This window comes from Armigeres subalbatus, chromosome 1 (genome assembly GCF_024139115.2).
Source record: "Armigeres subalbatus isolate Guangzhou_Male chromosome 1, GZ_Asu_2, whole genome shotgun sequence".
NCBI classification, from domain to species: Eukaryota; Metazoa; Arthropoda; class Insecta; order Diptera; family Culicidae; genus Armigeres; species Armigeres subalbatus.
In genome coordinates this window covers 27940476-27966108 of record NC_085139.1, presented here as the reverse complement: position 1 = coordinate 27966108, position 25633 = coordinate 27940476, and the positions used below count along the sequence as shown (strand labels likewise).

At 44.1% G+C, this 25633-nt stretch overlaps 1 protein-coding gene across 2 annotated transcripts; it reads left to right on the top strand.

The window, feature by feature from the left end:
- The first annotated feature begins 3059 nt into the window (after window positions 1-3059).
- Window positions 3060-25426, top strand: LOC134223138 (serine-arginine protein 55). 2 transcript variants are annotated; one of them, XM_062702278.1, is made up of 8 exons: window positions 3061-3245; window positions 3414-3559; window positions 3618-3688; window positions 4409-4516; window positions 4611-4710; window positions 24086-24159; window positions 24225-24515; window positions 24600-25426. In XM_062702278.1, the coding sequence occupies exons 2-8, from the start codon at window positions 3434-3436 to the stop codon at window positions 24865-24867; spliced, it is 1038 nt and encodes a 345-aa protein (XP_062558262.1). In that variant the 5' UTR covers window positions 3061-3245; window positions 3414-3433; the 3' UTR covers window positions 24868-25426. The 2 variants fall into 2 exon arrangements, with proteins under 2 accessions (XP_062558268.1, XP_062558262.1); XM_062702284.1 differs by lacking the exons at window positions 24086-24159; window positions 24225-24515; window positions 24600-25426 and adding an exon at window positions 17502-18817 and having other exon boundaries at window positions 3060-3245.
- Window positions 25427-25633: the final 207 nt, after the last annotated feature.

The following is a 25633-nucleotide window of genomic DNA, read 5'->3' as shown; positions in this document are numbered from 1 at the left end:
CACTCTGCGCTTATAAAGTGGGAACCTATAAGTGAAAGGATAATCGTTGCCAGACTTAGAACACGTGTCCGAAACCTTACTATGATCCAATGTTATGCGCCAACCGATGCTGCCGATCTGCAAGACAAAGAGAACTTCTACAGTCAACTCAATGCCGTCGTAGATAGAATTCCGAACGGTGATATCAAGATCTGTTTGGGCGACTTCAATGCGAAGATCGGATCCGACAACTCGAACCATGAGCGCATTATGGGACGCCATGGTCTCGGAGAAATGAGCGAAAACGGAGAGCTGTTTGCAGAATTTTGTGGTAATAACGACATGGTGATCGGGGGATCGCTCTTCCCTCATCGACCGGTTCACAAGGTCACGTGGGTCTCCCGTGACGGCTTTACAGAAAATCAAATCGACCACATCTGGATCAGCCGAAAATGGAAACGGAGCCTTCTTGATGTACGGAATAAACGTAGTGCCGATATCGCGTCTGATCATCATCTCCTCATCGGCGAAATACGCCTGCGCATTGCGCGGATTCGTCGGCAGGAGGAAAGAGTTGGACGACGATTCAACACACGCCGACTGGAAGATGCCACGGTGAAACAGTCCTTCGTTGAAGAACTGGAGACGCGTGCTGCAGATATTCCGGAAGGTGGCAGCGTGGAAGACCAATGGACCGCCATCAAGAATGCCTTCATCGCCACCAGCGAGAACAATCTGGGCGAACTACGCACCCAGAGAAAACAATGGATCACCGATGAGACCTGGAGGAAGATAGAGGAGCGAAGAGAAGCCAAAGCCGCGATAGAGCGATCGAAACCCAGAGGAGACAAAGTCTTTTTGAGAAGGAAGTAAAACGCTCATGTCGACGGGACAAGCGAGCGTGGGCAGACTCTCTGGCCGACGAAGGAGAGAGAGCCGCCGCAACCGGGGACATTCGCCTCCTATACGATATCTCACGACGCTTAAGCGGGGCGAAGATGAATGCAACGATGCCTGTGAAAGACTCGAATGATCAGTTCGAGCACTTCGAACAACTTTTTCAAGTGCCAGCCAGGCCATCACCACCTCGGCATGATCTGCCTAGGATCCGATGTATAACACGCGTCAATACCGAAGCTCCATCACTGCTAGAGATTCAAACAGTCATCCAAAGCATGAAATCGAAGCTCCAGGGGTCGACCGCATATCAGCCGAGTTGCTCAAAGCTGACCCCAACTTTCCCGGTCGACTGGATGCAAGGTATCTTAGTGAAGGTGCCCAAAAAGGGTGACCTGACTGTATGCGATAACTGGCGAGGCATTATGTTGCTGTGTACCGTTCTCAAAGTTCTGTGCAAAATTATCCTAGCCCGGATTCAGGAGAAGATCGATGTGACTCTCCGGCGGCAGCAAGCCAGATTCCGTGCCGGAAGATCCTGTGTGGACCATATTGTTACGCTCCGCATCATTCTGGAGCAGGTCAACGAATTCCAAGAGTCCCTTTACTTGGTATTCATTGACTACGAAAAAGCTTTCGACCGTCTCAATCACGAGAATATGTGGGGTGCCCTGAGACGCAAGGGGGTTCCCGAGAAAATCATCGGCCTCATCGACGCACAGTACGAGGCCTTTTGGTAGAGTGCTGCAGAATGGGGTCCTGTCCGACCCTATCCGGGTCGTAGCAAGAATGTATTCTATCACCGTTACTGTTCCTCATCGTAACCGATGAGATTCTGGTAGATGCGATTGACCGTGAACCAAACCGCGGGCTGTTCGAATTGGTGGATGACGTTGCACTCCTCGCGCAACGACGCTCTGATATGCAGAGTAAGCTCAACGACTTTGCCGAGCGCTCTTCTTCGGCAGGTTTAGTCATCAACGTCAACAAAACCAAATCATTGGATGTAAACACGGTGACGCCTTCCAGTTTCACAGTAGCCGGGCAACCAGTGGAGAATGTTGAAAGCTTCCAATATCTTAGTAGCAACAGAAATTCGGGATCGGAAGTGGGGCTGGGTCGGCCACACTCTACGTAGGGGCGGAAACGAAATCTGTAAACAAGCATTAGACTGGAACCCAGCGGGACATCGCAGCAGAGGCAGACCCAGAGGCTCATGGCGGTGAAGCCTCAATAAAGAAATAAAAGAAGTCAACAGAAATCTAATCTGGCAACAGGTTAAAGCGCTAGCCGGGAAATGGATGGAAAGGATGGAAATCTTTCAAGTCGGCCCTTTGCACCACCGGAGGTGTACAAGATCCATAAGTAAAAGTAAGTATCCGCAGTTATAGGGTTGAGGGATATCCAATACGATTTGCGATCAATTAAATCTGATAAACGAAAGTTTGAGTAGAAAAATCGGTATTTTTTTGTTAGCGCTTGGTGTGCTTTGGCTGAACCCCGACCATTTAGCATGCCGATTTGTGATTGATATATGTGCAATATTGTAATGCTTGGTGTTACTTGGGAATAGAAGTATTGTGTCGCCAGCACTAAATTGTATTCCGACTTCCGGCGTTTTACTTCCGAACTTAAAGTAGCATCACACCTCGGGAATTTAATCCCCGGATTTTTTCCCCATGTGTTTTTACATATGCGATGTTTTCGGGATTTGGGCACGGAAAATCAAAATCCCGGCCCCATTTAAAATGCACGGGGACCAAAATCCGTCGGAAAATTTTCCCGAGGTGTAGCCTTTACTTCCGACATCATGAACATCAATTTGAGTTTGACATCAACACATTGTCGGAAAAGCGTTAGGAAGTGTGAAGATCGACTTCCGGACTTCAATTTGGTGCCATCAGCGACAAATCAAGCTTGATTTTGTGACAGGTGTTATCTGTGTTCTGTTCTGTTCTGTTCTCTTCAGCTTCTTCTTTTTCTTGCAACGCCCAAATCATCAATGGGCTTTTTGAAAAGTTAAGCGAGAATTCACTCAGTCGGTTACCAATTCAAAAATGTCAAAAAGACTTTTCAAGTGTCAAATGTCACGCAATTGGTAGCGGAAACGGCAAAAACGTCTTTGTTTTTAACGGATCTGTGTTCATTTCAGTCGTCGGTTTATTTTTCGTTTCGCTTTTTCCCATTCATTCGTTGACCATCGTTGGCGGAGGTTAGACGTGCGTTGGATCTCTCGTCGTAGTCTCGCTTATTTTCCTTTGGCAAAGCTCTCCATTTTGAATTTCCTCAGTACGCTACGTGCCGAAAAGAAAAAGTGCTTTTCACAGGAATTACAACCGTCAGCAGTTTCAATTTGCGATAAATTTGAAGTAAGTATCGTTTGACACTAGAACTGGGTGAAATTCGCTGGCATTTGATAGTTTTTATCGAATTTTTATGTGCCACCGCATCAGTATCATGCGGTATCGGTTGCGGTGGCTTCCGCCATGTTTGATTCCCATCTTGATGTAAAATATGGGTTTTATTTTATTTTGTAGGTTGCCAAGCATTAGGAACGATGGTCGGTTCGCGTGTATACGTGGGAGGTCTTCCCCATGGAGTCCGGGAACGTGATGTGGAACGGTTCTTCAAGGGTTACGGGAGAACGCGCGATATATTGATCAAAAATGGATACGGATTTGTGGTAAGTTGTATTGACTGATAAGGAAAAATGATTGCATTTTAACATTTAACTATTGTAGGAATTCGAAGACTACCGTGATGCGGATGATGCAGTTTACGAATTGAACGGGAAGGAAATACTAGGCGAAAGGTAAATATCGTTCGTTTTACAAATCAAACATTTGCGACACAGTCAACTTAAAGTTAAATTCTAGATTTCGAATTGTTTGATTCAAAAAGATATATCAAAACAAAAGGGTCAAAACCCCGACTAAAGTCAAGCATACATATAACATCTTCATATTGTTTTAATTGTTACGTATGTTTGTCTATGGATGCACTTGCGATTGCAACGATTTCCACTTGATGAAATATTTGTCTACTCTGCATGCACTCGGACAGTGCAGCAATAAGGGCTTGTGCTAAAACAACATCGGCTAGCGCTAATGTTTGTTTTTTGCTTATCATTCACCGCGAGGTTAGGCTCGTCACATATTGCATTGAAAGTTGATGTACAGTCATTCAGACGGTTTTCTTGTTCCATTAGTCAAGAGCTGGTTTTAAGCGAACATCCGGAGACGTATATTATAATCTTTAATGGACATGATGAAAAATATCTATGGAAAACCAAATCAAATAGCGCATTATAACGTCTATAAAATTAAAGACAACGCCACAAAAATAACCGTACAGACTAAATTTTTCACACCTTTGAAGTGACAAGTCACAATAAGTTCAATGAACTTGATCTTCAGCGGCACGAATCGTGCGTAGGTAGTCTCAATATACAGTTCATTTTCATATTTCTTTTGCGCCTTTTACCATTATTTATTCCATGTCATTCCATATGCGTATCTTGCTTTGTTTACAGGGTGACCGTTGAACCGGCTCGTGGAACAGCTCGTGGGGGCGGTTCGCGTCGCGATAACGATCGATATGATCGTTACGACCGCCGAGGCGGTGGAGGTCGCTTTGAGAAGTAAGTACTACAAAAAAAAAACACGATAATGTCCAAAATGCTAAAGTTTTCTAATGTTTTGTTTTTTTTTTTAAACTTGGAAACCAACCTCCAGAAGCAGAAGAGATTCGAGAAACAGTTCCCGCTATGGGCCACCGCTCCGGACTGAGTACCGCTTGACGGTGGAGAACCTTTCGTCGCGCGTCAGCTGGCAGGTATGTAGCATCAGAGGGACTTTTCGACTACTTTCCCACTCCCTTCTTTCCCCCAGTAGTTGTTAGCGTCAGATTCTTCCGTTTTTATTTGCGGAGGGATTTGGCGTCTACCATGAAGGTTTGGTTTCCTGTTGTTGTAGTACCTACCTACCTACCTATATCTAATTCTGTAACATTTGGTGTTAATCAGTAAATAAGTTCCGGATAGGAGGATTTCCATCACCATTTTCAAGTTTTTGGCGATCTTACTTGCTCCGGATGTTTCTAAATTCACAATCTGTATACTAGTTTTGTTTCAGTTCCACATTAAACTGTACTAAAGAAAACGAAATTTATAAACATTAATTGGTTGAGGTGATTTTTAAATCAATAATCAATAAAAGGATATCAAATTAAATACAAGAAACAAGTCATTGGAAGATGGAAACAAAATGTGTATATATTTAACGTTATTAGATTCTTAAGTTCTTTAAATTTTGATTTGCACTGGATGTGGATGAATCTAAATGGTCTTTAATATTTGTATCTTATTAGAGAAGCATTTTCATACTTGATTTTATCAATACATACTGGTATGATCGACGCTAGTCGTGTCATATCGATTGAATCTCTGTGTTTTGTATAGTACTTACGCTGCACGCATACCAGTCCTATTTGGGGTTGCGTCATTTTTGAGTTACCTCCGCGAATAGCAACAGTTTTATCATAATTTCACATAACATGATAAAACATTAAGACATAAAATTTTGTTCGAAAAAAAATGCGACTTGAAACTTCATCGATTGCCTATGATCTAGGTATGCGAAAAATTAATATATGGAACTGATGTTAACCCTTTCCCGCCCATGGCATTTTTTGCTCAAAAAATCAAAAATGTTATTTTAAATCAAAAACGCTCGTTGTCTCTAAATTATAGTTATAGGAAGTATGAAGTTTAAAGTGGTGCTCCGAAGCAAAAAAAAAAGTCAGCTTGACTTCTCGATTGCCATCCACTGGCTTACCGGACGATCTTTGTTCCTCGACAGCACCTCCAGCTCATCGATAAACCACTCCGACTGTACTACCTTCGGCAAACATCGTTCTGCTTTTTCATACTCCTTCTGCTGCAGCGGTACTCGAGATAAACACGCCATCGTTTGAACTAAGAACCGCTGGTACCTTAACGCCGTGTAGCAACAGATGAACCCAAAATTCCTCAGTCGTATTCACTGGCGACGAATTATTCCTCGGCCATTCCTCCTCAGTCTCGTACAGAAACTGCTGTCCTCGTACCCATGCGCTGTTTAGGTGTCCACTTCGTTAGCTGATCTGCCACGTTCAGCCTCGTCGACAAACATCGCCAATCTGCCAGCCGCGTTAGGCTTAGGATTTCTCCTATGTGAAAGCCCACAAACTGCTTGTAGCGGCGCTGATCGGACTGGATACATGATAGAACCACCTCAGTGTCGATCCAGAATACCACCTTGTTGATGGTAATGTTGTGGTTTTATCGTACCGTTGGTGACACTCGTGCAGCAAGTACTGCTGCTAGAAGTTCCAGACATGGAATCGACAGCTGCTTTAACGGGGCCACCTTCGCTTGACTTGTTACCAGCGCGCACACCACCTCTCTTCCTTCGTACCACGGCTCGTAACCCGTACGCCGTCTCGCTCGCATTCGCAAAGATATGCAACTGCACGTTCTGGACCTCATCCGATCGTGCGCTGTCAAAGTAGCAGCGTGGCAATTTGAATGCCTGAATATATCCGCCAGAATGTTCGTCCAGCGAATTCACTTTATACATGATGCTTCGTCAACGATGTCGCCCGTTGGCAACCAGTGCGCCACAGGTCCTGAATTAACATTTTACCAAGGGATCAAATCGAGCCATTACGATGCTGAACACGATCCGTTTCGTCAGACGCTCTCCTCTTTGGAAGACTTTCGTATACTCCGACTTCGACGCGGTGGAAAAGCAGAAATAGGTCTTCGACCGTATCCCACACGATACCTAGCACGGGCTCGTATTCACTGCCTTTATCTTGACTAACCGTCGATCCGCTGCTTCTCCAAAACCAAAACCTTTTTAGGATTTGACATCCAATTCCTAATAATAATATGAAAACCACCTTGGAAGTGGCTGTACTTTACCTCGTTCGCTCGCTGAATCGCTTCCTCTAGGTACTGTGTCCACGCTATCGAAGTAGTCGTCGACGTAGTGCCGCTTGACAATCGCCACTGCGGGCTCCGGGTAGTGATCTGCAATGCATACTACTCGGCATTCAGGTTTTTCACGCACTGCGCTGAAATGGGTGAACAAAAGCTATTTTAGTTACAAGATAACGATTGTTGCTGTCCGGAACATGTTTTGCTGGCAAGGATAGGGTGCTTAATGTCAATGAAGGAAAAATACATACGATTTGACAGTTTGGTACCCAAAATGTTTCGGACAGCAGAACAAAGAGAACCTAAGCGACAATCCTTATCATGTAACTCAAATATCTTTTGGGGGAACACGTTGAGCCGAATGTTTTTTTTTCCAGTAGGGTGGGAATCTGCATCCAGACACCGGTGGGCTACCGGCGAACGGGGTTTAGCTACCGCCAACCCGCTAAAACCACCCTGTTCACAGACCCTGAGTCTCCCCGGAACAGTCTTGCGGCATTATTTCTGGGAGGGGTCCGTGCGACTACGCACGCCCACATACTAGCTACTGGACACTAGCTGCAAATCTCAACTAGCTACCCACTAGTTCCTCTCCCTCGTAAATAGCTACCCACTAGTTCCTCTACTACTTGACTATTATCACTCTGAGGCACGCTAGCCTGTGTACACTCTCCAGCTTCTGCAGGTTACGTTCGACGCTAAGCGCCGAGGCCCAAGCTGGGCCGCCGTATCTGAGGATAGATACGGCACCTCCCCTAATAACCTGCGTCTGCTGTAGCGCACCCCCGAGCTATTGGACATCATCCTGGATAATGCCGCAATAGCTGTCGAAGCTCTCCTGCAGGCGTAATCTACGTGACTGCCGAAGTTCAGTCTATCGTCGAGAGCAGCACCCCGAGGAGCTTCACCTCCCGCTTGGAAATGATCTCACAGTTGCCCACGCGAACCACTGCCTCCTGTACCGACTTACGGTTGTTAACAATAACCAACTCCGTTTTATGATGAGCTAGCCCCAGCTGCCTTGAGCTCATCCATTCCTACTACTATAGTCAGTTCCAGTGGCGTAGTCAGAAAATTGGTCTGGGGGGGGTTTTCTGAACAATTTTTTTTTCGAAAAAAAAAATTTCTTCTAAAAATGTTGTCTCTGGGGGGGGTTTTAGGCCCAAAACCACCCCCGTGGCTACGCCACTGGTCAGTTCCACTTCAACAATCAACTCTCCGTAAACCTCCAGCGTTATGTCGTCAGCGAAGCCAACGATCTTAACACCTGGGAGGCACTTCAGTCTTAAAACACTGTCGTACATAGTGTTCCATAGCACCGGGCCCATGATAGATCCCTGAGGGACTCCTGCGGTGAAAGAAGCACTACCCTCCCCTTCATCGGTCTCGTATAAGAGTACGCGATTCTGGAAATAGCTTTCCAAAATATTGTACAGGCCCACCGGAATGCCCAACCGGAGTAACGAGAGCGTGATGGCATCCCAGCTTGCGCTGTTGAATGCATTCTTGACGTCGAGCGTCACAATAATCGCACAGAATTGAGTTCCCCTCCGCTTGTTTTCACAACCGAGTTGATAGCATCCACCGTGGACCTACCCTTACGAAACCCAAACTGATTGCTTGATAGGCCGTTTGTACCTTCGGTGTACGGGGTCAGCCTGTTGAGGATAATCCTCTCAAGCAACTTCCCTGTGGTATCCAGTAGGCAGATTGGTCTGCACGCCGATGGGTAACCTGGTGGTTTCCCGGGCTCCGGCAACAGCACCAGCTGCTGTCTCTTCCACCTATCGGGGTAACTGCGCTCGTCGAAGCATCTCTGCATGGCTGTCCTGAGCATGTCAGGGTTAGCCATGATCGCTGCCTTCAGAGCGAGGTTTGGCACTCCGTCGGGCCCCGGAACTTTGTTCGTATCAAGGTTTCGGGCCACCGCAAGAAACTCTTCGTTCGTCACCGCTGCTACTTCAGCCACTTCAGCACTCGCGTTCTGCGGTGCTGGAAATGGCCAAGGACTTGTGACATGAGACGGGAAGAGAACCTCGATAATGCGATTCAACATTTCCGGCGACTGTTCGGGAGGCGCCAGCCCCCCTCTGGTCTTCGCCATTACTATCCTGTAGGAATCGCCCCAGGGATTAGCATTGGCGTTCAGGCATAGGTTGTCAAAACACTTCCTCTTACTACTACTGATGGCTTTGTTAAGGGACAACTTCGCAGCTTTGAACGTCAAGCGGCGTTCATCCCTTAGTTGCTCAGAGCGAGCTCTCTGCATCCTTCGCCTAGCCGTAAGCCAGGTTGATCGAAGGTCTGCGATTGCTGCGCTCCACCAGTATGCTGGAGGTCTACCGTTCCTCGTTGGTGCCTTCCTCTGCTTGCTGGCATCGCATGCACGTGACAGGACAGCTGTCAGTGCGTCCCCTGTAAGACTGTCGGTGTTACCCTCCAGTCCCAGCGCCGCGGTGAAAACTTCGCTGTCGAAGCTTTGGGCCTTCCACCCACGGACCTGACGGGGATTCCTCAACCTCGGTTGCTGCACACCACAGCTGATCACGTAGCGGATGGCTAGGTGGTCGCTGTGGGTGTAGCCCTCGTCGACCCTCCAGTTCAGTCCCCCGGCTAGGCCGGGGCTACAGAACGTAACATCAATGGTTGAGGCGTCATTGGCTAACACGACCTCCAAGTTTGCTAGAGCCTCTAGCAAAGCTTGACCTCTCTGATTGGTGCAGCGGCTTCCCCACTCCACCGCCCAAGCATTGAAGTCCCACGATATGACAACCGGCTTCCGACCTACAAGGTCGGACGATAGCCTATCGACTATCCGGGTGAATTGCTCTATTGGCCACAGTGGTAGGGCATAGCAGCTACAATAGAACACCCCGTTGATCTTAGCTATGGCGACACCTTCGACAGGTGTGTGTACGACCTCTTGGACCGGGAACCGGCCCGTTGTGCAGATCGCCGCCATATTGGAGTCGTCCGGGACCCAGTTTCCGTTATTGGCAGGGACACGGTACGGATCTGCAAGAATAGCGACGTCGGTCTCTGACTCAGAGACCGACTGCCACAGCAGCTGCTTGGCAGTAGCACAATGGTTAAGATTCAGCTGTGCTACCCGCACGGCGACTTCTTATTGCCACCACCGAAGGGACAAGTAGCTCCACCTATAACATGGTTACGGGCTTGCTTCCTAATAGCGCAGATAAGGCACCTTGGTGCTTTATCGCAGGCCTGCGCAAAATGTCCCTCCTCTCCACAACGACGACACAGGTTACTTCGGTTCGGCCCCTTGCACTCCCATGACTTGTGACCAGATTCGAAGCACCTAAAACACTTTTCGACTGAAGGTGGCTGGAATATGCCTACTGGGCATATTGACCATCCAACCTTCAGTTTCCCGACCGCCATGACCTTTTGGCGTCCGCTACCGGTAACTCGAACCAAGCTACCTGAGTGCCAAAGGGCCCACCTCTAAGACGAATAGAAGACCGCTCGACTTCTATATCGCACTGAGCTTTTAACGATGAAATGAGGTCCTCTGCTTCAGTGACTGCGTCCAGCTGTTTACACCGGAGGGTCACCTCGGTGCCCAGTGACCTCACTTCAACTCCTTCACCCAGGACCTCCTGGGCCAACCTCTTATAGGCGGTACCGCTCGCCTTTGCTCCACGCTTCAGCACCAAGATCAGTTCATCTGCCTTGGTGCGTCTGACGCTTCGCACGTCCTCACCCAGTGTCGAAAGCTTTCCGGCACCTCGCATGATCTTAAGAACGTCGGCGTACCTCTTTTTGTCGGTCTTGACGAACAAGGCCTCACCTTTGCCCCTAAGTTTCCTTGCGGGGTGAGGACTCTCTTCCCTCTTCTTAACTCTGCTAACGAGCTGCCAGGGATTTTCAGTCCGCTGAGCAGCCGTCGCAGAGTGGCTACTATCACCCTGGGGTTTAGTAGTCTGGGCCGCACCGTTGCCCTTCACTCGTGGTTTCGCCTGATTGGGTGCCCTCTATCGAAGTCGACCGTACCGCTGTCCGTAACAGTTAGGCGCCGCTTAACGTTACCGGCCGACTCTCTGACTGCAGCCGGGCGCGTTAGGAGCGCGCCGCAGTCCCTCCCTCGCCGACACTCGAGGTGGTGCCAATCACCTCTTGCGTCGGGACCTTTTCTCCAAGGTTCTGTCGGAGTACGTGTCTCCCCCTTCTCGCTTCTAACCTCCCTCCTGGTGAGCGTGCCATGCTCGCGTTTTACCGCTTGAACCGACTGTCGAAGTACCAGAAGTTTCTGTTTCAGATCCTTGCTGATATTGTTTTGACCGCTCGTGAACTCGATGATCTCATCGAGCTGCTTGGCGACTAACCGGATACCGCATCGCTCTGGTTGTCAACCCCTCCCGCAGGGGTAGTGCTAGTCCCGTGCAAACTAGCTACTTGCTCAACACCGTTCTCCTCCCTAGTGAGTGGGAGGAGACCTCGCTAGACCCCTACTTGCGAAGGGATCTCCCGCTGCTCCTACGGCCCCCTTACCTCTGAAAAGTGGAGTACTTGACATAGCTCATGGGTCCCCCTTGCAGCTGCCATCGAATCCTACTGAACCTACCTACCTACCTAGGATATCAAGCAAACATGGGACTGTTATGTATTTATGGGCAGTTTAGCGTTGGCTTCTTGGCCAACTTACGGTCGAAGGCTTTCATCCGTCGAACGGCCATCGGGTAGCTGCCGGAAAATCTTCTCTCGTCCTTCCTCCACAGCAACCCTGTTTCGAAACGGTCGCCAATTCGCTTGATCGTCGTCTCAAGGATTTCTCGAGCCCGTTTGTCCAGCTCACGCATCTCCCGTTCCTGCTTCAGCTGCTCCTCCTTCCACGCCTTCTGTCGAGCAAGTAGCTTTTTCCGCGCCGCCATCTGCTTTGCGAAGACGAGTTGTTCCTCCATCAATAGTTTTTCAATTGGATCAAAGTCGGATCCAATTCCATGATAAAACCTCCATCGTTTTTTTGGCCGGATTTCTTACTCCTCTTCTTGCTGGTCGCATCAGCAACCTTCAGCTGCAGATCACTACTTGGAACACACTGTGGGCAGAGCCAATTACTTTTGACAACACTTTGGTCAACACCAGCGCACGAAAAATGAGCCCAGTATTTACACTTCCCACATTGGACCCAGCCAATGTCCTCGGACATTCATTCCGACATAGAGCAGAATAAACATGCTCATTCTTGGAAGGTAAGGAAGCTATTCCGAAGACTCCGATATAAGCATTTTGATTATGCACGGATTAAGTCGGCTCAAACAATCTTTGTGAAATAGCCCATTTATTTTCGGCAGTAAAGTATTCGTACCGTTAATAAATTTTGTGAGTCTGTTGTCCGTAATGTTGTCCAAATGTTCAAAACGACTGCTCTGCTTTTGTAAACACAGATTCGAATGTCGATTTGTCCAATCTGATGGCACTCCCACGCAAACCAACATCATCAATACAGGTGACTATGGTCGTGAAAACAGTTTTAGCAGGGTTCGTAATACTAGCTCAATCCCAGGAGCACAGGACAATTAGTCACGAAAATTTCCGGCGATAAATTGCTTTTTAACAAAGAAAAACAGTCTAAAAAGAAAAAAAAATCATTTTTGCTCACTTGGGTTGCTGTGAAAAGGTGGTTCACTCGTTGTCTTCCATATCCTCTAGCCTTTTCGTGCCATCACCATTACAAGAGGTAGTACTTTATATTTATACGTATTTTGACCTCAACTGTAAGGACGTCTTCAGTGTCAGTTGAGGCCTAAATACGTATACGTAAAAGTATTACGAGGTTGTGGAATTAAATGGACACCCGATTCTGCTTTTACACGGCCGTGTAAAAAAAATCCCATAAAATTTTTTTGAAGAGGTGCTCCATTTTGCATGATTCGCCGAAAAATCATAAAACTTTTTCTACACGGATTTTCGAATTTTGAACTGAAAACTTTTTTTACACGGAACGCATCCCCCGTGTAAAAAAGAATCGGGTGTATACTAAACTCGTCTTATGACAGTGAATTTTTTGATTAAAAATGTCTCAAAAATGCATGAAACGTCGAGATCTGGTGTTAACTCGAAAAAAAATTGACTTTTTTTTTATCTATTGAAATGAAAAAAAAATAGGGGAATTAGACTTTAATGTCAGACGAGCAAAGGAAGGTATAGGAAAGAAATGACTTATTGGGACTTAAAGTTTTTTCGAAATCGATTTTTTTTATGCCAATTGTTTTAGAAATGCATGAAATGTCGAGATCTGGTGTTCGAGCTGGTGTTATACCGAAAAAAAAATTGAAAAAAAAAATTAAAACTTCGGACTTTTGGAACTTTCCGAAATTTAAAAAAAATTGATGGCAAATGTTTCAAAAATGCATGTAACGTCAAGATCTGGCGTTACCTCGAAAAAAATTTCTTTGGAAAAAAATGACTTTTTGGGACTTACATAATTTTTGAGACTTCTTCTTCTTATTGGCATTACATCCCCACACTGGGACAGAGCCGCCTCGCAGCTTAGTGTTCGTTAAGCACTTCCACAGTTATTAGCTGCGTGGTTTCTAAGCCAGGTTACCATTTTTACCGAGATAACTACTCAGTACTCGACTTATCATGCATTTTTGAGACATTTATCACAAAAAAATTAATTATTTCGAAAAATTTTCCAAGTTCCAAAAATTTTTTAAATCCCAAAAAGTCAATTTTCCTCAAAATTTTTTTTTCAGGTTAACACCAGATCTCGACGTTTCATGCTTTTCTAAAACATTTGGCATCACAAAAAAATTCGATCTCGAAAAAAATTTCAAGTCCCAAAAATTATCTAAGGTCCAAAAATTAAATTTTCTTCAAAAAAATTGCTTTCAAGGACCACAGATCTCAACCTTTCATGCATTTCTAAAACATCTGGCATGAAAAAAATCGATTTCGAATTTTTCCTGTACCTGTATTTTCGTGTTTCAAAATATTCAAACTTTGACCGCTTTGGTTAAACTTTTGAGCACTACCCGTTATTGAAAATACACACAGATAGTGTGGTGGTGTGACTAGAATGAGCGCATCACTGCGGTATTATTTTTTAATGTTTTAGTGTTTTAGGTTCGAATCACGGCCATACAATTTTTAAAGCAGTTCGACGATAATTCTCGCTAGCATAGAGGAAAAGGGAAGTAACAAAAAAAGATACCCTGCTGCATCACATAACAACGCCGATATCGAGCGAGGTTTCTCTACGTCAGGAAAAATAATGAGCGATGACGGAAAGAACATTATATTTGTTTTTGAATGTTAAACCCGTCTTGGGATCCTTCGGGGAACAGGCCTCTTATTGTTCCCATCCCTATCCCAAAAGATCTACCCATGTGGTGTTGAACGTGCTTACAAATCAGGCTTCGCAAAAACGAACTGCGGACCAAGTGCAAGAGGGCACGGAGAAAAAAAAAAGTTTCTGATTGTAGGCTTCTTTACAAAAAGTACTCATTTTTGCAAATGAGTGTGTTCACTTAGTTAATTTTTACTGTACAACAAATGTATAAAATAATTAAAAATTCCTTAAATTTGTAAGTCACTTTTTTGGTCACTATTTGATCAATATTTCTCGCGTGATTTTTGAAAACGTCGTAAGTCCAAAAGAGAGGCTCTCTTTGTTTACTTTCTCTTTCGATTATTACAAAGCCATTCTAACATTTACATTGGATTTTCCAGCATCGCTATGAAGAAAATAGCTTTGTCTAGTGTGCTGAGGTGAAAATACTGCAACAAATTTTAAACTCGCCTAGATATTAGCAAAAGAGAGCGTATTGAAAGAGAGTCTCTCATTTGGACTTACGACGTTTTCAAAAATCACGCGAGATTTTAATTATTTTAGTCACTAAAGTTTATACCTAAAACCGGCCAAATGGCCTGACACCTTAGAATTTATTATGACCTATAGACATCATTGGCGGGAGAGGGTTTAAAAAGACACTTGAGGTTTAGCTGCTCCTCCGAAGGTTATTTTGCAGCGTGGACCACCCAAGTAACCATTAGCACTATATTAGGGTAGGATGGGGCAAGATGGGTCACCTAAGGCGAACCCTCAATGCCTCGAAATAGAAACATTTTAGTTTTGATTTTCAACGTGGATCTATAAAAATAGTTCATAATCTGTAAGCCATGGGTATGAAATAACAAAAATTCTACTTAATATTTCATTTTGAGTCATTAAAGTAGAAGTCTATTTTTCTGTCAATCAAAAAATGCCGGGGCAAGATGGGTCACCTTTAAATTCTGCAATTAATATTGTTTTTATTCACAATATTAATTTACACACAGATAGATGAGTTCAATGCCAATGATGTTATTGAATAAAAAAGAATTTTAAAGCCTCGGATTAAGAAATGGTACTACATTTAAAAATGTCTGTATTTTCTTATGAAAACGTCGTCCAAGTATTGCTTTTTTAAAGACAAAAAATATACATTTTTAATTAACAAATCAACATCAATATGCTCAAAAGTAACCTTAAAATGATTACATCAGCAATTAAATATATGTTTTGAATACGAACTATGTCCTTTAGTATGTGCTGACCCATCTTGCCCCATTTGCAAGTTCGTGTTAGAATATCTAATTTTCGATCAAATTTATTTATTTCAATGCAGTTAGTACAACATCGCCTACATTACTTATAATACTTTCACTATATTACTAAAAATGTTTTTATTTTGGATTACTCGACGAGATTACACGTTTTATAGAAAATGTGTTTCGCATAAGAAACAATGCTGAAAAATAATTTACCTTGTCATACTCTACCAAAATGAAATTTTATCATCAAATCGAGTGACAATAAAGTAGAACCAAATTATTCCTCCTACAAAGTCATAATCTCCACATTAAAATGTATACGATGCTTAAAAACGACCCTGACCCATCTTACCCCGTGACCCATCTTGCCCCGCCTAACCCTACGCCAAACCGCCATATAGGGCCGCTTTAAGGCTATTTTAAAACTTATAAGCATTAAAGTAGCACTATATGGCCGATTTGGCGTATAATCAGAAAATGCCAATTCGAGTATTTGCTGTCATTCGGATCGAGATTCAAACTTAGTTCTGATAATTTTTTTTAAGTTGAAGCGTTATACTGCCGCAAATCACAAGTCAATCCCACCTTTATATGGCATCCATATACAGATGGGACTGACTTGCGGTTTGGTTTATATATAAAACATAAATTGCTCGTTGCTAATCGGAGTGGTGGGTAATTGTAAGATTGTGTTGGTGAACCACAAGGCAGCCACAGACAAACAGACGTAACACTAGAGAAATTCCCATCGACCATGACTTCAACGATCAATTTGAATTTGATCGATTGCGCGTTTCACAACTAGAGGCGCTAGCGTCGTAATCCTTTGAGTTTGACATTTCACTCCAACGCCTTCTGGTGACAATGTCATACGAAACATTGTTTCGTGTAACATGTTCGCAAGATGGTGGTAGAGGAGTTGGGCGATGGATTTTTCTGAAAAATGTTCAACCTGTTACGTCTGTTTGTCTGTGAGGCAGCCGTTCTGGATGAGACCGTTTAGAGCCCTCAACGCTCATAGTCTTTTCGAATTTTCTAACTTTTATACAAAATACAGAGTTCAATTGAAAAGTTATCCTTACTCTTGTTTACAGACCAGACCATTCATTTGACTCTATTCGCTTTTAGAAATGGTACTTTCGTTCAAAAATGTTTCCGAATGTTAACAGGAATCCGAATTCTGGATATACAACAGGCATATTGAAACCAGATACATTCCAGTCCGCAAAGTGCAAATATGTTTTTTTTTGTTATTTTCTTATTTTTCATGTTTCGCTTCTGAAACATTAGTTACTTATGTATACTGCAGAACGCTCGGACAGTGTCGATTGCCGAAAAATGGCTGATTCTCTTCTGCGACAGTTAAACGTAGCTAATCCATAAGCTGATATCTAGAAAGATACCAACTTCTGCCAACCGGACTTCATCAGGACAGATGAGCTGGCTTCAAAATCCGAGAAAGAAGGATGTGGCTTCGGAGTTCACTACAACGAGATCGTCAAAACGGACTGAGAAAGTTTGCTCTACACACCATACCGGGTGTTGCCAATGCGTATGCAAATGGGATGAACGCAAATACCGAACGCGAAAGAATAAAGCGTAGATGATACCGAGATATACATCTGACAATGGTTAACAAACAAACACTCAAATCGGCGATCAAGTGGCATGAGACTGGATGCGTTTGAACAGTGGCAGAACTGAACGGAATAATGACCTTGAATGGAGCTACGTGCTTAACATTGAACCTAGATTCGGACGAGGCAATAGCAGCTGTTATAGAAGAGAGCATCGTTCTTCAGGATCGACACTGTCTGCGGGTTCCGCAACCAACGACCATTTCGCATGCAATGTTCAGTTGGGCTACTTCCTATTCGTAGTTTATCTTTTACTTTCTTTAACTACTTCTGACCCCATAACAAACTCCCACCTTTCCCCCAATAACAGACCTTGTTTGTGTATATGTTGATCTGTATAGTTTTGAAAGCTTATTTACAATACACACGAAATTAAAAACCAAACAGTATCCACCGAAAAGAACGACAAAATAGTAAAACTATTATTATGTTATCTTTTCCTGAAGGCAACCCTCCTTACATGATCTGGGGTTTGCAGAGAAGAACACGGTTAACAATGTGACAGGAAGGCGCCATGTGCACCCAAAGCAACCACGCGATGATGATGGTGATGATGATTAGGATGAACCTGTCAAATCAGATTACAAATTGCGGCAATCTGTGGCTACGCGGCGCGAGTCGATGGGGACTTGCGTAGCCGACCCTAGAACAGATGATCTACCATCGTAGTACGGGCAAGGGCACCCGGACAGAGTGCGCCAAATAACTTGAGCTATTGAGGTTTCCAATCATCATCCGTGGTTCGGAGGTCGTTCCCCCCTTTCGGCTAGTAGAGAGACAGTCCCGGTGAAACTGGTTCACCCGCAAAGCAATCGACCCCAGACAAGGAGTGGCCTTCGTCCGTACCGATTCAAAGAACGCATATTGGCTCCGCACGATTATCGAACCTGATGGTCCTTTTCGATACAAGGAGAGATGTTCTCCGCCAGCTGCGCAAACTACGCAAAGTACAATCACTTTTCTCACAAATTTTATTGCCTTGTTAAAACAGTATCATTTCTATTAATTTTTCTAAATTTCCGAATCAAATTTAAAGATTTATCCATTCACTGATGCGCCCGCCACACGGTTTCAGACGAAGAAGCGTGCGAGGGAGAGAGAATCATGTCGAGGTCACCCCCCAAACAGAGCTAGAGACTGATGAGGGACATTCCAGAGTCAGGGTCGTGGCTAGTGCCAACAAATGACTGCTATCTTAAGTTCAACTTCCGCGTAGCGACGAGCATTATTCCGATGATGTTTTCCGTGATCAACCTGATCCGAATGAGCGATCGTGAGCCCCTTCCGGGATATTTGGTAGACTGTCACCGCAGTTCGGACATCCTTGCGCCATCCCGCTGTCGGCGAGCACCGTATTTTTTTTCCTAATTTCTTTTAAATCACATACTAGTTTAGCTGGTTTTCTGGGTTTGGTAATACCGGTTGTTCGATTGTGGGGACATCCGCTGAAGAAGAAATGGAGCCAAACGTGGATCGTTTACTTTTTCCGCTGTTTGGATCCGAACGTTCCGAGCTATACCGCACAGCACTTGACGAAGCGCGACGGTCGGTCGTCCGCAATTGGTTGAACACGTTTTACCTACCACCTAAGCAAGCACACTGAGACGAGTGATGGGCCCTGAAGACACACAGAGAGAGAGACAGACAATCAGACCAAGAGTGGCCACACATTCCCTAGGGTTCCTTTCTTGAGTGAGCGACACAAGTGCGGCGGCCCCACGCAAAGAGCGCGCGCAATTTGTGTGTATGTCCTGGCCAAAAGGTAAAGGTCGATTTTCATTCACTTTCATTAGATACATTCTTTTGTCAAAACAGAAAAAAACGAAAAAAGTCAGAGATAAGTGAATCTATTGGTGAAACATAGTAACCTGCGATTCCATACATGCTTAGTAACGTAATTTGTTTGAATAAATTTTCACTTCTTATCTAACACTCAAGCAAAACAGACGTTCTTTTATTAACCTGCGATTACAAAAGGTTATGGGCCCAGGATTGGCCATAGTTTGAGCAGAACTTTGAACATGAACCGTGAATTATCTACTGGTAGCGGCGACGTTGGTGGAGACGGTGAAGTAGGAATTCCAGGATCAGTAGCTGCTAGAGGCACTCGGATCAGTGGAATTGGCTTACCTGTTATTGAAAGGCTCCGCGGTCGTGAGAATTATACTACCTGGGCGTTTGCCATGAAAATGACATTAATTCGTGAAGGTTCGTGGGGAGCTGTGATGCCAGAAGCAAATGAAAATGTAGATAGAGAAGTTAGCATGCGAGCGTTGGCAACTATATGCTTAAGCTTGGAAACTACAAACTATAGCTTAGTTTTGGATGCAAAACTGCCAAAGAAGCTTGGGAGAAGTTGCAAAATGCTTTTCAAGATAATGGCTTAACGCGTAAAATTGGTTTGCTGAGGAAGTTGACATCGATACGATTGGAGGATTGTCGAAGTGTGGAAGCTTACGTGGATGAGCTCATGTCGACGGCGCATAAGTTAGCAGGCATCGGATTTCAGGTTGACGATTCTTGGTTGGCGGCGTTGTTATTAATGGGACTTCCTGATCATTACGAGCCTATGATAATGGGTTTGGAAGCCTCTGGTACGGCCCTGACATCAGACGCAGTGAAAGCCAAAATTCTTCAAGATGTCAAAATTCAGGCTACTCCGAAAAGCGGCGAAAGCGATGGAGCACTTTATTCGCATCAAAAATCAAGACGTAGAAGTAACAATGGGCCAACGAAGAAAGATAGTTCGTGTGATAATTGTAAGAAACAAGGCCATTATCCTGCAAAATGTATGATGAAACAGCAGGACAAGCAAGGCACTATGCGGAGTATCTGCAATGGGTGATGTTAAAGAACGGGAATGCTAGTTCGACTCAGGATCCACCTGGCATATGTCCCGATGTGCCAACGGTTTTGTGAAACTGCAGCAAATGTCGCATCCCGTTGGAACTGCCAATGTGCCAACAATGCAATGGTTGAATGATGTGCATAGCAAAAGGGTATGATGAACCTACAACTAGAAGAAGGTCCAATCGAAGTTTAAAATGTACTGCAGATTCCAGAACTGGCAACAAACCTTCTTTCTGTCAGCAAGATATGTGAAAAGGGTTTATCTGTAGTCTTCTCTGCTGACCAATGCGAGGTACGTGAAAACAACGGCAACGTTATTGCTTCTGGAACGCAAATTGGTGGTCTGTATAGATTGAACCGGAAAGCTGAACATTCGATGTTAACATTTAGCTCCGAAGTTTGGCATAAACGCATGGGGCACCTGAACTATCAAAGTCTAAGAAAACTTGCAACGATAGTGGATGGAATCGAGTTGAAGAATGATGTTGTTCCAGAATGTATCGCATGCATTGAAGGCAAGCATTCGCGCAATCCGTTTCCATCAAGTTCATCAAGAGCCGATGCTGCATTGGATTTAGTTCATTCAGATCTGGTTGGCCCAATAGAAGTCCCGTCAATAGGTGGCAGTCGTTTTGTGATGACATTTATAGATGATGCAACAAGGAAGGTGTTTCTGTATTTTTGGAGAAGAAGAGCCAAGCCTTTGAAGCATACACAAAGTTCAAGTCAATGGCAGAGCGCCAAACTGAACGAAAATTGAAGATATTAAGAACGGACAATGGTACTGAATATGTGAACAAACTTTTCAAGAGCAGTTTAGAGAAGGACGGAGTTCGTCATCAAAGAACTTGTCCATACACTCCAGAGCAGAATGGAGTAGCAGAGAGGATGAATCGGACACTCGTGGAGAAAGCCCGAAGCATGCTCAACGATGCAAAATTACCAAAGAAGTTTTGGGCAGAGGCAGTTTCGACGGCAGCATATTTGATAAACCGAAGTCCTACGAGATCATTAGATGCAATAACACCAGAAGAAGCATGGTCCGGAAGAAAGCCAGATTTACGTCATCTCAAGATGTTCGGATCAACAGCACTGGTGCATATCCCAAAGCAAAAAAGGAGAAAGTTCGACATGAAGTCACATAAAGCTATTCTGATCGGATATGCGGAAGACGTCAAAGGCTACAGATTGTATAATCCCACCAATCAAGAAGTTTTTATTAGCAGAGACGTTATTGTGGTTAATGAAGGCAAACCTCAAAACTTCAACTTGCAAATAGACAACTGTCCAGCTGTTCAATTTATGGAACTATACACAATCGAAGAACCAAAAGAACGCGATGCAGGTGATGCTGGAATTCCGGTCGAGATAGAAGATCCAATCCATGCATCAGAAAGCGATGAGAGCGATTTCGAATCCCTAGATGAAGACGATGATCTTGCGCTCCCTTCGCAATTTAACAGGCCAGTTGAGCAGCAACATGGGCTGAGGCGCAGCGATAGGGAGCGCAGAACTCCAGGCAAGTATCAAGATTACGTCAGTTTTAATTCGTTTACTGGCACTGTTGTTTCCCCACAGTGTTCCCCTGATGTCAAATGATGTTATCGGAATGTTATCTGACGACCCACAATCTTACGATGATGCGCTGCGTCGACCAGATCGTGATCGATGGATTACTGCAATGAATGAAGAGATGCAAGCTCTCATGGATAATCGCACGTGGGATTTGACGAATCTACCCCATAATAGGAAACCGATTCGTAACAAATGGGTGTTCAAGACGAAGCGTGCGGCAGATGGAACTATCGAACGATACAAAGCACGCCTGGTGGTGAAGGATGTTCTCAACGACCGGGAATTGATTATGATGAAGTTTATGCGCCGGTTGTACGTTATGCTACCATCCGATATTTATTGGCCGTGGCAGTGAAATACAATTTGGATATTGACCAAATGGACGCAGTCACAGCTTTTCTACAAGGTAAATTGGAAGATGAAGAAATATATATGGACCAACCAGAAGGGTTCGCCAAGGATGGAACACGTGTTTGTCGGTTACGAAGAGCACTTTACGGACTAAAGCAGTCGAGTAGAGTCTGGAATAATCAACTGGATGCTGCATTGAAAGATTTTGGTCTGTCCCGTTCGAAGGTTGACCCTTGCCTTTACTATCGTCGAAATGGTGATAAGATGCTTTTTGTTACCATATATGTGGACGACTTTCTGATTTTTACGAATGACAACAAACAGAAGAGGAAGTTGAAGCAGTTCCTGCATGGTCGCTTCATGATGAAAGATTTAGGTGAGGCGAATGTTTGTCTTGGATTGCGGATAGAACGTGATCGGAAAAAGGGTACACTATCTATTGATCAAGAACAATATGTAAGAAGTATATTACGTCGGTTCCAAATGGAAAACTGTAATCCAGTCCTAACTCCAACAGAAGCTAGTATCAAGCTAAACCAGTCAATGTGTCCTAGCACGCCAGAAGAAATAAATGAAATGAAGCAAATTCCATACCAAGAAGCTGTTGGTTGTTTAACGTATTTAGCTCAAGCAACGAGATTGGATATCAGTTACGCTGTAAATCAAGTCAGTCAATTTTGCAACAACCCTGGACGTGAACATTGGAATGCAGTGAAGCGAATCATAAGATATCTGCGTGGAACTAGCGGACACAAAATAACCTACAGTCGGGATCGTGAATCTGTACTAACGGGCTACACAGATGCGGATTGGGGAGGAGATCCTGACTCGAGAAAATCAACTTCTGGATATGTGTTTACGTTTATGGGAGGAGCAGTATCTTGGAATGTGAAACGTCAAACAACAGTGGCTCTTTCGTCGTGTGAAGCTGAATACTTCGCACTTTCCCGAACTGTTCAAGAGGCATTTTGGTGGAGGCATTTTCAGTCGCAAATATTTGAAGAAAACATAATCCCTATTCGTTGCGATAATCAATCCGCCATATGTGTTGCGAAAAACCAAGGGTATAAGCCAAGAACAAAACATCTGGATATTCGCTATCATTTTGTGAAGGATGCATTAATCCAAGGAGCAATTGAAGTAAGTTACATCAATACCAATGAACAGCCAGCAGATGGATTGACAAAAGCGTTGATGAAACAAAAGCTTCGAGCATTCAAACAATTTGTAGGAATCGAAGATTAGGGAGGAGTATTGGTGAAACATAGTAACCTGCGATTCCATACATGCTTAGTAACGTAATTTGTTTGAATAAATTTTCACTTCTTATCTAACACTCAAGCAAAACAGACGTTCTTTTATTAACCTGCGATTACAAAAGAATCACCATAAAACTAACATTCTTGTATCGATTTTTTGTTGACACTGTCGGTAAAAGAAAGAAACGTGCGAACAGTTGAAGAAACGGAACTCATGTCATAATGAAAAGAATCAATGTGGAAATATGCCGATGGAAGCTTGAGTTACCCCACTAAGGATAGTTCCCGTTGACCGGATGGTTATCTGGAGGAGAGAATTCCAATGATAGATCCCGAAAGACACTCGATGAAATGCCACACTATGACGAAATCGATGAGGGATGCGAACACCACCACCCCAAATAAGAAGGCGAGACGTTCACATCACAGAAATCGAGAAGATGTCATAAAATGAAGACAGAAAACTTCATTGACCGAAAAGCATGGAGCAAAAAAGAATAACGAAGAAGAGACAAATGCATTAAAAAACTAAGAGAATCTCTTGTTATAGACAAGAACAGAAACTAATGCATTATCAAATCGAATTCAATTCTTCAAATCAAGAGATTACAACCACAAACCAATATGATGATCGTTCCCGGTAGATACGAGAGATAGAGATAGATCCTCTCTGGATAATAAGTCTACAATTCCTACGAAGACGATGATTGATTTTTTTCATTATGACATTCGATAGTTTTCGATCAGAATCCGTGTAATCAAGAACAGAACGCAGGGTACGCTAGAGCAGCGATAGGATGATCGAGATAAAAAAAATATATGAGCACGCGTAGTTAGCGATCAGAGAAAAGAGACCTTGTTGTTTAGCTTTACATCCCACGTAGACAAGTACTTTCCAAGGTTTACTAATTAATTCTTGTTTTATTTGTCTTGCTTGATTTTTCTTCTGTTCCATACACAACTCTAAAATTGATCAACGTGTTGGACGCATACAGGACCTGAAGGATTACATGCGACAAGCTGGAGAAGTGACCTATGCTGATGCCCATAAGCAGCGCAAAAACGAAGGGTAAGCTTCTTTGAATCCAGAAAGAAATGAAAATAATCTTACTTTGCATTCCTGTTCTATTTCAGAGTGGTCGAGTTTGCTACCAGCTCCGACATGAAAACGGCCATTGATAAATTAGACGATACCGAGCTGAATGGACGCCGCATTCGCTTGGTTGAGGACCGCGGATCCCGCAACGGACGCAATGGTCGTGCTCGCTCCCGATCTTCTAGCAGTCGTTCCCGATCTCGCTCACGCCGCCGCTCCCGTTCTCGCTCCCGATCGCGCCGTTCCTCTCGCAGTCGCTCCAAGTCTCGAAGCGTCTCAAAGTCCAAGAATGGATCCAAGTCGGTGGAAAAATCCCGCTCTCGTTCGCCGTAAGTTCCAAACAACCCCCACACTCACTCGAGTCAGACATCACTCAATCAACTACTGCAGCTAATGCTCACCTCTTTCCCCAGAAAACGGGACTCCAAGTCCAAGTCGCGATCGGCTAAGCGGGACGAGTCCCACTCACGATCACGTTCCAGATCCGTGCGTCGTTCGCACAGCCGCTCCAAATCCAAGGACAACAAATCTCGCTCTCGTTCGCCACGATCGCAGTCCCGTTCGCGTTCCCGTTCACGCGATCGATCCCACTCCCAGGACAAACGGGACAAGTCCCGCTCGGCGTCACCACAGAACAATGACCACTCGCCCGACAGGAACAACGATAGCAATGAAGATTAGGTGGTGTCATATGGGTTAAGTCGTCGTTATCGGTAAGGTCTCATGGGGGAAGGGTGTTGTGAACAGTCTTGAGTTTTACAAAAGGTTTGCCATGATTTGTTCTGAACACTTTTGACCACATACAACATGTTTACAAAACACAAACCACAAACACAGTCGGACTTCACGATGTGAACATTTTGATTTCCAACTTGCAACAAGGATATAATGCAATATTATTCTGAAATGAATGACACGTAGGAGAGAGCATTTTTCCTATGAAAGATACATTGCCGGTAAAAGCGTGACTGTCTTGTCTATTCTTTATTTGAATTCTTATCTATATAAGACAGGTCAGCTTTTATGAGCAGAAAACACGTTTACATACACATAAGTTGTAGGTTATGAATAAGTTTTTACGGAACAACTGATTTTAGTTTTAGTTGATCGGCTGATTAAATTGGGAAAAACAAAACTTGGCTTGTAAAGTTTTCTCTTAGTCAAATACATTAGTTTTAAAATAGTTTAACTTAAGTTCGATCATATAAGAGGAAACATGATTGCTGGAATCTACTGCAAAGTTTGTTTGAATTTCAAGTTGAAATTTTTAAATTTTTGTTTCGATGAATGTGACGAAAAATGCGGAAGATCTCAGGAGAGGGAACAGCTACTTGAACACACGCGTGGTGATTATCACAGTTGTGTTAGTTTTCTCCAATCTAGCGGCCATTTGGCAGAAATTCTAGTTTCCACTGTTAACACTTAAAAATAAATGTAATACTGTAAA

Excerpts from the sequence above, each read along its gene's own strand:
- LOC134223138 (XM_062702278.1), top strand. The coding sequence starts at position 3,434 with ATGGTCGGTTCGCGTGTATACGTGGGAGGTCTTCCCCATGGAGTCCGG. Across the intron at positions 3,560-3,617 it reads AAAATGGATACGGATTTGTG|GAATTCGAAGACTACCGTGA; the intron begins GTAAGTTGTATT and ends TAACTATTGTAG. Across the intron at positions 24,160-24,224 it reads AAGCAGCGCAAAAACGAAGG|AGTGGTCGAGTTTGCTACCA; the intron begins GTAAGCTTCTTT and ends GTTCTATTTCAG.